The sequence below is a fragment of the Patagioenas fasciata genome, chromosome 7, assembly GCF_037038585.1.
Source record: "Patagioenas fasciata isolate bPatFas1 chromosome 7, bPatFas1.hap1, whole genome shotgun sequence".
NCBI classification, from domain to species: domain Eukaryota; kingdom Metazoa; phylum Chordata; class Aves; order Columbiformes; family Columbidae; genus Patagioenas; species Patagioenas fasciata.
This window is the reverse complement of record NC_092526.1, coordinates 5,949,620-5,962,804: the sequence shown is the minus strand read 5'-3', so window position 1 is coordinate 5,962,804 and position 13,185 is coordinate 5,949,620. Positions and strand designations below refer to the sequence as shown.

The window sequence follows — 13,185 nt, the reverse complement described above, 5'->3', positions numbered from 1 at the left end:
TTTTTCATTTGCTTTTTTTGCCTTTCCTCCACTTTTTCTCCTCTGTCTTTAGCTTTTTTCATTGGTCTTCTGTCTAATGTTGTACCACTACATTCAACCTACTTGAATGCTGCACTGCTTTTCTACAGATGCACTGAGGCATGCTTTGGTCAATGAAAATATTACATCTATCTATGAATAAAATAAAATAAAATAAATAAAATAAAATAAAATAAAATAAAATAAGTCTTCCTTGTATAAACGTAAGCTTGGAAACAACTTAAGGCAATCAAAGTCAGTCCCCAGAAATGCTATGAGGGAGCTTCTCAACTTAGTCATTAAGCAATGTGTCACCCACTGTCTAAATCTTAATTCTTCATTTCTGTTTTTACTGGAAGGTGGCTCACACAGATGGTGTATCAGAGAGATGGTTTAAGGTGGTCTCTTCACCGTTCTCAGTTGTTAGATATTTCAGACTTTTTCAGAGCTGATGATACGCAATGTCGTGTTCACCAGGGACGGAAGACGGCTCCTCCGGCACTCTGCTGCTAGGCAGGCAAAGTAGGATGGATGGCGAGGTAGAGAAGTTTAGCAGATGGTTTGCAAATCAGGGCTTAATCGTGGATATGATGAAAGAAAAAAAGCATACATATGTTTATCTCATTCAATATAATGTAATTTTGGTTTAATGGGTCAATCCACAGTGGTAGTCATCTTATGTGTAATATGAGAGAAAAAGTTCTTCATCCTGATCCTCATGATTCTTATTTAATTAAGGTTCCCATTAGTTGTTTTCTCCCCAATTCAAAGAATCTACTTTGTGAATAATATACTGTCTTTCCCTGACTTTCTCTGGGTCAAAATGAGACCTCTAATTTCATACAGAAGAAATCTCTATTCAGATCATCACGTCACTAAAAATAAAGTCAACTTTCTGTTTATTGGTTGACAGAAGAAACAACAGTCAATGGAGGTGTGGTATGAGAGGGGATAAGCACATGCTACCAAAAACCTCATATATCAAATAGATGCTTGCTTCTGTTGAAACATTTTCATTTTTAGTGGTTTCAATCTGTCTGCATGGAAGATAATGGAAGATAAGTCTATTTAGATCTATAAAGATTTAAAGTACTTCATATGTGTTTATCAGAGTGCTTTTGAAATGGCTTCCAGTTTGAATGCTACAGAAACTGGTTCAGAAGTTTGAAATAATAGAGTAGTTCTGTCTAAAAGTGATTAACGATGACAAAAATAAGAGTAAAACTCTTCACTGGGCTCCCTTTGAGAGGAGAATAGACCTTATTGCTCCAAATGAAACTGATAACATGCAGCAATTTTGAACAAGTCAGATTTCCAAATACCCTCTAACGTAACTCTCTGCCTTTAACTGCTACTGATTTCTGTTCTTCCTTTCTGCAAACTGCTCCATTACCTCAGTTTAACTTAGATTTTCAGTAACAAATCGTCTCAGAGAGACGGGCAACAGCTCGAAGGTCTGCTTCTGATACAGCTGAACAGAAATCTTTCAAACTTTTTTCAGAGATGGTCACCCCAGTATATGGATTTCAACTCAGTGTCACTTTCAGGTAAATTTGTTAGCTTTTCTACCTCCCTTTGTATTTAATGACTTCTTTCAATTTTCTACAAAGCCTACAGTCCATTGGTGGCTGAAATTAAATGAAAAACAACTTTCAAAGTTGGATCTCGCCTGACTACCAGCTGAGTTAGGATTTGATTTGCTGAGGCATTGGTTTTCACAATCAAAAGCTTCAGAAAATGTACATGAAATGAAAAAATACTCCTTTTTTTGCAGAACGAATCCTGCACGATTCCTCAAACTGGAAGAACCATGGAAGTATACATTGGCATAGATTTTCCAAATGCAATTTCTGTGGTGGTGTATGGATTTAAACTGTACATGATGCCACTGGAATGAAAGCATGAATGATGCTGAATTGTCAGATAATTCATCACTCAAAAGAATACTTGTGAGAAATCACAGTCGAATTTTTAAGAACTGGCAATCAAGAAATATTCAAACTATAAAGTTAGTTATAAAAATAAGAAATAAAAAGTCCCTACTGACTGACCAAAGGAAATAAAGCTCATTTTGTCAGCAGAGCTCAGAGATAGGAAAGAATCTGCTCCAATAACCTATGCTGCACAATATATGTGTTAGGGTATGGCAATACTGTGCACGTGCTACACCGTTTTTTCCTGACGAAGACAGAACCCTATGAGGTGCTGGGTTCTCGGTGAGTTTTGAATCTGATTTTAGTGAACTGGAACAAGTTAGATAAAGTTGTTTATATGCTGTAAATCTACTTTCCCCAAGCCGAAAACGCGTTAGCTAATGGGTTGTTTATGAGTTGCAAATCTGTTCAGCGAGGTGAAAATTTGTCAGATAATGGGTTGTTTATGAATTCTAAATCAATATTCAGTGAGTCGGAACTATGTTAGATAATAGCTTGCATAAGGGTTGTAAATCTGTTTTCAGTGAACTGGAAACATGTTAGATAATGGGTTGTTTCTGGGTAGTAAATCTGTTCTAGTGAGCTAAAACATATTAGATAATGGGTTGCTCATGAGTAGTAAATCTATTTTTAGTGAGCTGGAAACCTGTTTAATAAAGGGCTCTTTATATATCTTAACTCCAGTTTTAGTGTGCAGAAAAGTTCACGAATGTGTTAAATTTGAGTGGCGTATCTGATTTCAGTGAGGTAGAAAACCATCACCTAATGGATTCTTTATAAGCAGATCTACATTCAGTGAACTAAAAATCTGGGACAACAGTATCTTGTATATAACGCACTTTATTTTCTCTATTTAAGTCAAATACTGAGTAAAGGTTTGCATTATTTGTAGGCTTCAACTTAACGAGGTAGAAAGGGGTTGTAGAATTGTTAGCCCCACACTAGATATTTCCAATGTGGTTTTGAATCTCTTACTAATGAAGTAAAATTTGCTACATATGTGTACTAATAAGTTTGGAGTGTGAAGCGAACCAGTGGTATCAACTGGTCTTAACCACTGCTTCTTCCTATGTAGGTATCACTGTTGGTCAAATGCTTCCACTATATAAAGCAGCCTCATGAACTGTTTTCTGTTCATAGTGAGAAAAAAGCACGCACAGACTGTGGAAAGGAAGGCTACGTAGTACAAAAATATCGATGAATGATTCAACAAAAAGAAAATGAGTTGAAAACACATGAAGGAGAACAATAAACTAACATATACTGAGATGTGATATCTCTACAGAAACTTTTCAGGAAAACAAACACCACAGTTCACAAGTACATCTCAAGCATCTACAGTAAATATTTTGCAAGGATACAAAATTTCATCTGACATTCAATTATTCAGAGTGCTGACTCTGCTAATGAAAAATGAAATCAGGCATATTAAGATTACAAGTAGAAACACCTCCTAACAATTTCTTAAAACTATAATTCTCAGCTATGCTTTACAGAACATCTTTAGCTCTTGTACAACAACCTATTATAAAGTAATGTGGAATATTTTATTGTTCTTTAAAAAAACCAATTTGTATCAGCATTGGTGCTGCACCAGTATCTTTTTCTCCTCTTTGTCTGTTTTAAATGTAAAATTTCCAGTTGCTTTTCATGTAATACTTTTAATCTCTTACTATAATACCAGAGTTAAAACACTCCTATGTCACCACTGCACATTTCTGTGATCTGTTCATGTCTCTTGTGCAGTTAAGCCCACCTCTGAATCCATAGGTTTTAATGCTTTCCCAGGAGTAGCAAGAACAGCCTGACAATATTTCTTAGTTTCTCTTTGCCATATCTTAATATAGATATCATTAATTCCTTTAAAACATGCAGACGTAAAAACTCAAATAAAAAGAAGGCTTTGTATTACATTTGAAAGATACTTTTCCATTCATTAGGGTCAACAGTTTTCATGAATACGAAAACCTTCCCAGAACCACAGCGCAGAGGTACATAGTGATAGAATATCCAATATCAGTTGTAGACTAATATTTCATCAAATTAGAGTTGTTTAATTTCTTTGTTTTCTAAAAATATTTTCATTAATATCCATCAGCAAAGGGGAATATGTTCCTCATCAAATGTACTTTCATTTTTTCCTAATCGCTTTCTTTGATCTTGTTATTAAACCGCCTGATCCAAACAAACAGCTAAATGTAGCAGCGCCACAGGCAACATAACATATGACATCACAAAATTCAGATGGGAATTATCCACAAAATATGGAGCAAAAACTATGCAACATTTGAGACATTTTGGAAAATGCTTACTGAAATGAACTGAGGCCTACAGAAAACCAGGCAGTACTCAAAAATTACAAGGAAGAGAAAAAAAACAGTAAATATATGTATCTGATAACTGACGACAGATGAATGAGGTTTACTGCATATTTTAGAACAATTAAATTGGAGAAAAAGGCACAAAGGCCCAGAGGCCTTTGCAAAATGGTGGGATGGCAAAAACCAGAACTAAAGGAACTCCCTAACAAAACTCAACTAAAATGGGTTTCCCCAAGCCAGAGAGCCCCAGTCCCATTAAGTACGAGGCATGACACTAATGGTATGGAGTATGTACATTGATCAGGCTGGATGTCAGTCAGAGTCTGTCCCACACGTGTCCCCCTTCCTCACTGTTTTGCACCTGCAGACAGAAAGCCCAGAAGGACCTTGGGTCCCAGACAAAGGTTGAGATATCAGTAAGTTCTTACATTCTCTCCATTCCAACTCAAAAACACTTTAAAAAGTTACTTGAAGAACAACATTCATTCTGTGCCGGCTGTTATCTTCTTGTTCTCAAACTAAATCCAAACAACAACTCTGCTAGCTATGAAAAAGAGAAATTAATAAGTGCATGGAGAAAATTAACTTGCTTTTGGTCAAACCAGCACAGGCATTTAGCATTAAGGATATATTTCTTACACAGCCACATTCGGACAAACCACAATAACTTCTTATGTACACCTTGTATTAAAGTTACATTAGATTTTGTTGATAAATATTTCAGTGCCAGTTGCTCGGGAGATTTTACTGAGATCTTGGCTGAAAGTTACGTTTTGTGTCTTCTTGTGAAGACTTTGATGATGATATTGGTGTCAATTCCTTGGTAGCAGTGTCAGGCTTCAAGTATTCAGAGGCTAAAAAAGTGCCAGGTTTCATGCAACTCCTCCTACTAGTGTAGTGAGCAAAGGCATAGTAAACATGCAAAGCTACTGAGTAAGCCTCAACTGAAAAAGGAAAAATTTTGTGGGTTGGAATCTGCCTCTGATTATCACTGACACAAGTCACTTTTTGGGGGCTCACTACAAGAAGGGTGAGTCAACTGGACACACTGGTCCTAGTATTTTATACTGGGGAAGAGGTATCTTACAGTACTTCACCCCCACTACCCAGAAAAACAACCAACCAACTAATAGGTTCCTGTGGTAAGGGGAATTCTTTCATTTTCCAGCATTGCACAATGAGGTTTTGTTTCAACAGTAAAGCTCCTTAAAATCTCAGTAATACAAATTAAGTTCTGTCATTATCACTTCTGTTTTCCGGCAAAATGCTTCATGTGTTGTAAGACTGTTATAGAATAAATAATAGAATAAGTTGTAATGCTAAAGATTTAAATGTATCTTATAGGGATAAACTACAATAATTGTGTTATATTCTTAAGTGTGGTAGAACTTCGTTGAGTATTTTTACTCTGTAAAGCCAAGTGATTATCAACTTTTCATTTAATCAAGTTTCTTGAAATAAAATATGTATTTTTAGAAAATAGGCTTTTTACTTACTTTCAATTAGCACTTTTCTGCCAGACCAGTTGTCTTTAATAACTTGTATATTTCCAAAGTGTGCATCACTGAAGAATATGCGATTTGTACCTCTTCCTTTCAGGCTATAGTCAAACGCAAGAGCTATCACATTTTTGAAGTACTCTGGATTTTCATATGGCCTTACTGGTGAATTTAGGTTGGTTTCATCTGAAAGATGTATACTTTTTAATATTGTTCTTCCTGAATACAACAGGTAACCTTCATGTCTCAGGCACGTAATTCCATCTTCTGCAAGATAGCCATGCGCACAAGCACATGTTCTTCGTGCATTTCCCCGATAAAGGCAAAGTTGATGGCATCCACCATTGTTCTTGGCACAAACATTAGTACCTGTAAAAAATAAAAATAAATATATATGTATATATATTAAAAATCTATCCTTTATAATATTACAATTAGCGACCTGAAATACAGAAATCAAATGTATCATATTTTAAGAATTCTTCTCTTAAAATAGTTTCTACAATATTCACAATTCAAAATAGTCACAGGTCAAAATATTAAAGAATGTAACTTCAATCACAACCTCAAGACAATTTTAGATAACACAATTAATGAGAAAATATAATTTATGGTCTTTTTAATTCACAAGAATATATATTTTATTAATAGAAAATGATAAAATGGGTTATTCCTCCATAATCAGCTGAAGGCTTGGAGACTCTTTCAAGTGCTTTGAAAGATGTCTCTTATTTTTTTTAAAACACCTGTTACCGGCAAAAAGTCAAATGGAGATACCATCAGAATACAGCACTGTAGTACTATTTTTAGCCAATTTCTGCCAAAATGAAACCATATATACTGGCAGGTGCTAAACTGTGTCAATCCAATTTCCTGGTTTAAATAAAGACATTTCCTAACATTTTGTTCTAATCTCCTTTTGACTTTAAAAACTAACTTTCTGACAGATGCATACCATTAAGAAATCATTGTCAAATTAGTAGCTTCAATGACTTGAACTACATGTGTTGCAAGCAATATTTAAAATTACAGTAATTGTCAATAATTAGGAGCTCTTCTCCTTTGTCTTTTTTGGACTATGTATTAATTACTATTATAGTTAGTTTAGATAATTCAGTTTCTGTTTCTGACAGCACTTTCCATATAACAACTCAGCTCCTTCAATACAGTCATTTTCCCATTTCTGAAGGTTTTCTGCATGGTGAAGAGAAGATAACATCTTCAATAGACTGTTTTCGGATAGACAACTACAATAATTGCCAGGGAATATGTAATGCCTGAAAGTGCTGTTGATTGTTTTCTCTAACTGCTATATTTTAAGCTGAAGATACTTTAAAAAAATAATGGAGGAAGAGAGTTGATTTTCTCCTAAAATTAGAAACATTGAATTTTGTGTTCCTAGGCAAAATTACATGAGACCTACTCCTCTATAGTTATCTAAAAACATTTGGAGATTTAGCTGTACACATTTTTACATTAGGTTTGTTTTAAATATTCTTTTAAAGTTTGACTAGGCTAGAAAAGTTAATATCTGTTTGGAAGGATGAGAAGTTGAGAAGAGAAAGGAAACTAAAAGAAAAAGATTCTGAGGTTTCTAAAACCTCTCTTTGAAAACTTCAATGCTCCCACAGTTCACCGGCTACAAAGTCTTTTAGAAAAATGGCCAATTCTGAAATCAGCGTAGTTCAGGCATGTCCTTGCACACAGGGAAAACAGCACTGAAGGATCAGAATCGGCTTGTGAACTGAACTGCAGGACTGGCTCATCAGAAAGGGACAATTTGTTGTTGTTGGTGGGGGTCTGGTGTTATTTTCTGGTTCATTTTGGGTTTTTGTTTTAATAATAGAAGGAAGCTATTTCTTTTTTTTTATTTGTTTATTTTTTAATAGCATTAAATATTTCTAGTTCAATGAACTTAAAAGTTATATATAATAGTGTGATAGAGAAAAACATTTGAAAAACATTTTTCACCTGTTTTTTCCCTTTTGTCCTCCTGGCTCACTGACAGCCCCTCCCAAAGACATTAACCATTTGTACCCTAGTAAAATTTGAAAAATGTATTAAAAACCATTCAGTTATGCTTTTCAAACTAACAATAAAAGATTTGTAGCCTCAGTAACCACTTTTCCTATTCCTAATGTGATCAAGTCTTTAAAGCTATCAATAAAAATTATTACATGTAAAGAAACATTTTTAAAATCCAAATGTTTTGTTTTCCTAAGACTATAATATAAAGTGGCCCTTCCAAGTGAGCAGACATTAACTATTTCTAGCCTAGATTAAAAAAAAAGATTTTTCTTTTCCTGTGGTTTTTATTTTTATCCACAAAATATGATGCCCACATTGTTCTGAAATTACATGCAGAAATTCTTAGTAAAATTAATATGTTCAAGTTTGCAAAGTAATGTTTTTCAAAATTATTTAAAATTCCCTTGGGAAAAAGAAAACGACAGTTTTTCTTATTGACTATAAAATGTGTTTTCTTTCAAAATGCAGATGTGTTTTACATGTCATATTTAATGCAGTTATTTAGGAAAGATGTACATAAAAGTAAAATGGTCTTTGGATATGTAATGCTGTGATTTACCCAAGTCTTGCGAGCTACAAACACAACAGATACATTTTTATTAAAAAGTTTATATTGTATTATAGTAACATTTCTCTCTCTCTCTCTCTTTGAATATATTTATAGAAAAATTATTCTGGATTGCCTGCTAGTAGTTTGTTCTGAGGAAATCATCATCATTTTTTGTAGACTTATAAGCACCATTGCTCACTGAAACAAGTTTTTCAAGGTCTCTTCCAAACCATAATTTTAGGGGGATAAAGACAACTAAAAGCAAGATAATTCTTAGTCATTTAGTGGAGGATAAAATTTAACCATTGATACCATAAATCACAAGAAGTATATGATAGCTTTTGTCTTCTGAATTGAGTAAAAAAAATGAATTTAAAGGAAATTTAATTAGGTGCAAGGTCTAGGACTCACAAACAAGTAATTTCAGGAAATAAATATTTGAGACACAGGCTGGGAATTGTCTAGTTGTGAAAAAAAAATTCTGGTTTGCTTTCCAACAGAAATCTGAAACTACCTGAGATTACTGCTCTTTAAAGCACAGTTCAAGGTCCTCCTCATTCCTAAGACTATTTCGAGAGCAAAAACTGGAGATAAAATCAGCGATTACTTAATTTTGGTATGCTTTAATATACATAGAAAGCAGCAGGTGATATTAAAACAATTAATAGCATCCTTAAGAACAGCCAACCTTTCTCTCGTGCTCTATTAAAGATTTTCACTTCCTTCAGGTTTATTCCCAGGCCAGTCCTCATGGTCACAGCATCCGTGGCCTCATTCTTGTGGCCTCTTCTAATAGAGCCATTTGCATGTGCTCTGCCAAAAAAGTTGAAGATGTCTCATCAACAATCCTCAACTAATCCACACCAAACCAACGACTGAAGGGCAGTGGAGAGTTCAGCCAACAGAGGGTGAAGAAACCTGTTCTCATCTATGACACTGATACGCTTGAGCTTTCAGCATCAGAAACGCCCTTTCTTTGGAAATTGCGTAGGTTTCTGCGATCCGTTCGGTGACCTTGCTAAGGAATGGCTAATCCTATAAAGGTGAAGCACCTGGCACTGAAATAACACTTTGAGACTCGAATACTTATGAAAAATAAATTACCTGTCAGACCAGTAGATGTAAGCTCCGAACACCGCGACTGAAAACATATCCACATTGCTCCCTGACAGCACAATCTCCCGATTCCCTCCACTCTCAAGGTCAATTCTTTCTATCTTGTCGGTACGAGCATCACACCAATATAATTTATTTTCCTAAAGATTAATTTTAAAGGAAATATCAACAGTCTCGTCCAAGTATTTAATTAAGACCTATTAAGATCACATCAAAGTGGAAGACCAGTGGCTTTAATGAAACATAATAAATACTGTAGATTTTAATATATACTGGAAGACAGAGGAACTAACCTCATAGTCGATGGAAATCCCATTAGGCCATGCAATCCCCAGGCTCACAAGAACAACTTTCTCAGACCCATCTAAATGTGCCTTGCCTATGCAAGGAGTCTGTCCCCACTCTGTCCAAAACAAATACCTAAAATGGTGTAAAAATTACCAATTAAAATTTAGCATCACAGTAAGAGTTGAAAATACATAATACTGTACTTTAGCTGAAGACAAAATGCATCATTACCTTTAAATATTTAAAAAACATAAGGCTCATGTCTCTAAATAATCTTAAGAGGTTAAACATATAATACTTTTTTCACAGAACATTTGAGATATTTTTTTCAAATGATAGATATGAAGTAATTCTTAAAACTGTAAATAATTTAGCTTTGTGTTTGGGAAAATAAAAGCAAATTGCAAAAAAGAAAAAGACACTGGTACAGAAGCTTTCACACTTAATTACTAATAAATGTTGTGATAATACGAGAGATGTATTTCTAATTAGAAACATCTTAAATATGAAGCAATGAGGAGCACTGTGGGAAATGTAGAGCAAAGGGATTTTATTGGGGAAGAAAATATTTTTCATATTCTCCCTAACGCTCACAAGAAGAATCTGCATCTTTCTTACCTATTTTTATATACTGTACATTTACTGGCACAATAACATCACTATTTTAGAGTAAAATTCTAGGTTAAACTTCTGCCTTGACCTCCTATTTTTCAGTCCGTTGCTTTAGGTATAGCAAAATGAGGGCAGTTAATCTATACAAAACTACTCCTTTATTGAACAGTAACCTACGGAATAGTTTTAAGTAAATGTCTGTGTGTCTAGAAATACACATATGTATTTGTATTAAAATATATTAGAAATACACCCATAAAAAATACATATTCTGAGCAAGAAACCTCTTCTAAGATAACCTAACTGAGGTCCAGTATGTCACTAATTGCCTGAAAATTTGCACTATATAAGCATTTCATAATGCTTATATTCATAAGAACACACTAAAACATTGTTTGGTAATATGCTGTACATAAACTGAACAGAATATATAAAACCATTCTGCATAATTTTTTCCTGCGGGGAACGTATGTATCAGTCTGTTTCTAAAGATTACAGAATTGTTCTGTACATTACTAAACAATTCTACCCATGAGTCTGAGTCTGGTGATGTGATCATACTAACCTGTTGTTAAAAAGCTATATTTGGATGGCTGCAGATACAAGAAATAAAGACGGATAAAAACAGGAAAGAGTCCTATAATGAGCTCATCAAACTGAGCTTCTGAAACAACGTCCACTTTACTTGAGCTCTAATTGTAAGGCTTTCTGGCTATAATAAAAATGAATTTGTTCTCATACCTCTTTACATAACAAACAGTAATATGAACAGCAACTGTAGCACTTATACTGCATTAGGAAAATTAACTTCTACATTAGCTAAATTAAATATATGTTTTAGAGCTGTTAAAATAGATGGTATTAAGCAGTTGGATACCAACAAACACTACTTAAGCTTTACTACAACTTTAACCAGATTACTAACAGCTCCTCTAAACAGAACCGAACTTTCCAGCATGTAGTCAGAGGTGCTGTCTTAACCCAGGATATCAACTAAATGTTGACTGCAGAAACGTGGGCATCCAATCTACCTGAATTAAACGTTCCCTGCTCTTTCCTTAGATCAATTACTCTGAGGAAAAACAAAAAACCATCAAAAAAACCCAAACCAAAAACCAAACGCTAACTCAAACCATAAGTAGGGTGTTAAATGAATCTAGACTCCTCCAAAGAAAATCCTGACTAGCTGCCAATACTTAATAGTCTCTTTTAGCATTAATGATGAATATGTTGACATATGAATGTAAATAAACTTTTATATAGTATAGAAGAAACTGATCTTCCCATGTCTTCTCCAAAGTTCTTGGAAGCACCATTTAAAATACTTGTTTCCTGGACTTCTTTAGGTAGCAATACACTACCAACACATTTGGAGCATATACTGCAATGCTAGAATAACTATGACTCAACTTATTATGGAACTATCCCACATATAACTTACACAGCTGACAAGAAGATACAAGTGACAGAAATTTGATGCTGGTCTAGAATCAACTTTGTAAAAAACTTTCTTTGAAAAAAATTAAATCAGAGTTTTGAATTCCCTTTTCACCTTTAAACACAAATTCCCCAAATTATTTTGAAGGATGTATCTTCAAAATCTAGGAATTATTTCAGTATAAGCTTAACTCAAAATTCTGAGCTTGATGAGAAAACACTATTATACTGGGAAAAACAATATACCTGACGAAGGACAAAGACATTCGTTTGTAGGGTTAAATTTTTCCTTAGTAATAATAAATAATGTTACCACTCAGCTGAATGCTCGCTGCTTTAAACCTTGGTGTAACTGGCAGATTCAAAGAGGTCTAATAACTGCTATTTTCCTCTCTATTCTTATAGCTGTCAACTGAAGCTTCAAGAGAAATGAAGAACGTGAAGCCAGGGCAAGGGGAGGGAAGAATACTTTTGAAAGCTTTGCCTCGTAAAGGGAAAGAGAGATGAAAAATAACATACAGGCTAAAAAGGCCTTAATTTTCCACCAGAAAGGTATACTTGCACTTCACGAGCAAAACATTGCTAACCTTCTTGTGAAGAAACTTCAATTGGAAACATCTCAAGATACCATTTTGTGGTATGGTATTAAGAAAAAAAAAAAGTGAGATGAAGCTTTACCTGCCTCTATGGCAGATACACTGTTCTACCAGACATGTCAAACAATTACTAACCTGTCATCTTCTCATCCTACTGGGTTTTCTTAAGTATTCTAAACACATCCCAAACCTAACTATAAAACTCAACAAGACCAAAACATCGGAGGAATGTTTTACAACATAAGTAATTTCTAACATTTAACATTTCTGTTCACTCTTTTTTGTTACAAGAGCAATAATTCAAACTCCTCCAGATTACATTTCACCCGCTTTTATTAATATCTGCTTTTTGGTGGACTATTCTATTTTAAGACCTAAGAAGACTGTTCAGTAGCATCTCTAGATATTTATTAACTTAAAAGCAGGAACTGTTTATTTCCAAAGATTTTTGTTAATATTGTTGGCTTCTGTGCACACATTATTTTTGTGAAATAAAAGCACGAAGTGTTGAGTCAGGAAGCCTCGTGTGAGAATATTGTCATAAAAAAAAAAAAAAAAATCATGGGTTTTATTTATATAACTTACATAATTAATTTTAACATTTAAGGATACTCCAGAGAAACTGAATCTGCTGCACTTAGTCCCCACAGACTTAATGGGGGCTTTTCCTTTGATGTAAGGGGTGAAAACTTATCCATATATGTGTACAGCAAACACATTATACATCACTGTAAGAGTCGGTCCGAAGATGGAGCAGTATTTGCCTGAACATCACCATCAGAAACT

The 13,185-nt window shown here is 34.3% G+C and overlaps 1 protein-coding gene across 4 annotated transcripts in view; it reads right to left on the bottom strand.

Moving 5' to 3' along the window:
• LRP1B (LDL receptor related protein 1B) overlaps positions 1–13,185 on the bottom strand; it is a 687,296-nt gene that overhangs the window by 157,539 nt on the left and 516,572 nt on the right. For all 4 annotated transcript variants that reach the window (XM_065840662.2, XM_071810731.1, XM_071810729.1 and 1 more), the window contains exons 38-41: positions 9,760–9,886; positions 9,455–9,606; positions 9,039–9,163; positions 5,770–6,141 (exon numbers count right to left, since the gene is read on the bottom strand). In XM_065840662.2, coding sequence (XP_065696734.1) covers positions 5,770–6,141; positions 9,039–9,163; positions 9,455–9,606; positions 9,760–9,886 — 776 coding nt within the window. The remainder of the gene's footprint in view (positions 1–5,769; positions 6,142–9,038; positions 9,164–9,454; positions 9,607–9,759; positions 9,887–13,185) is intronic.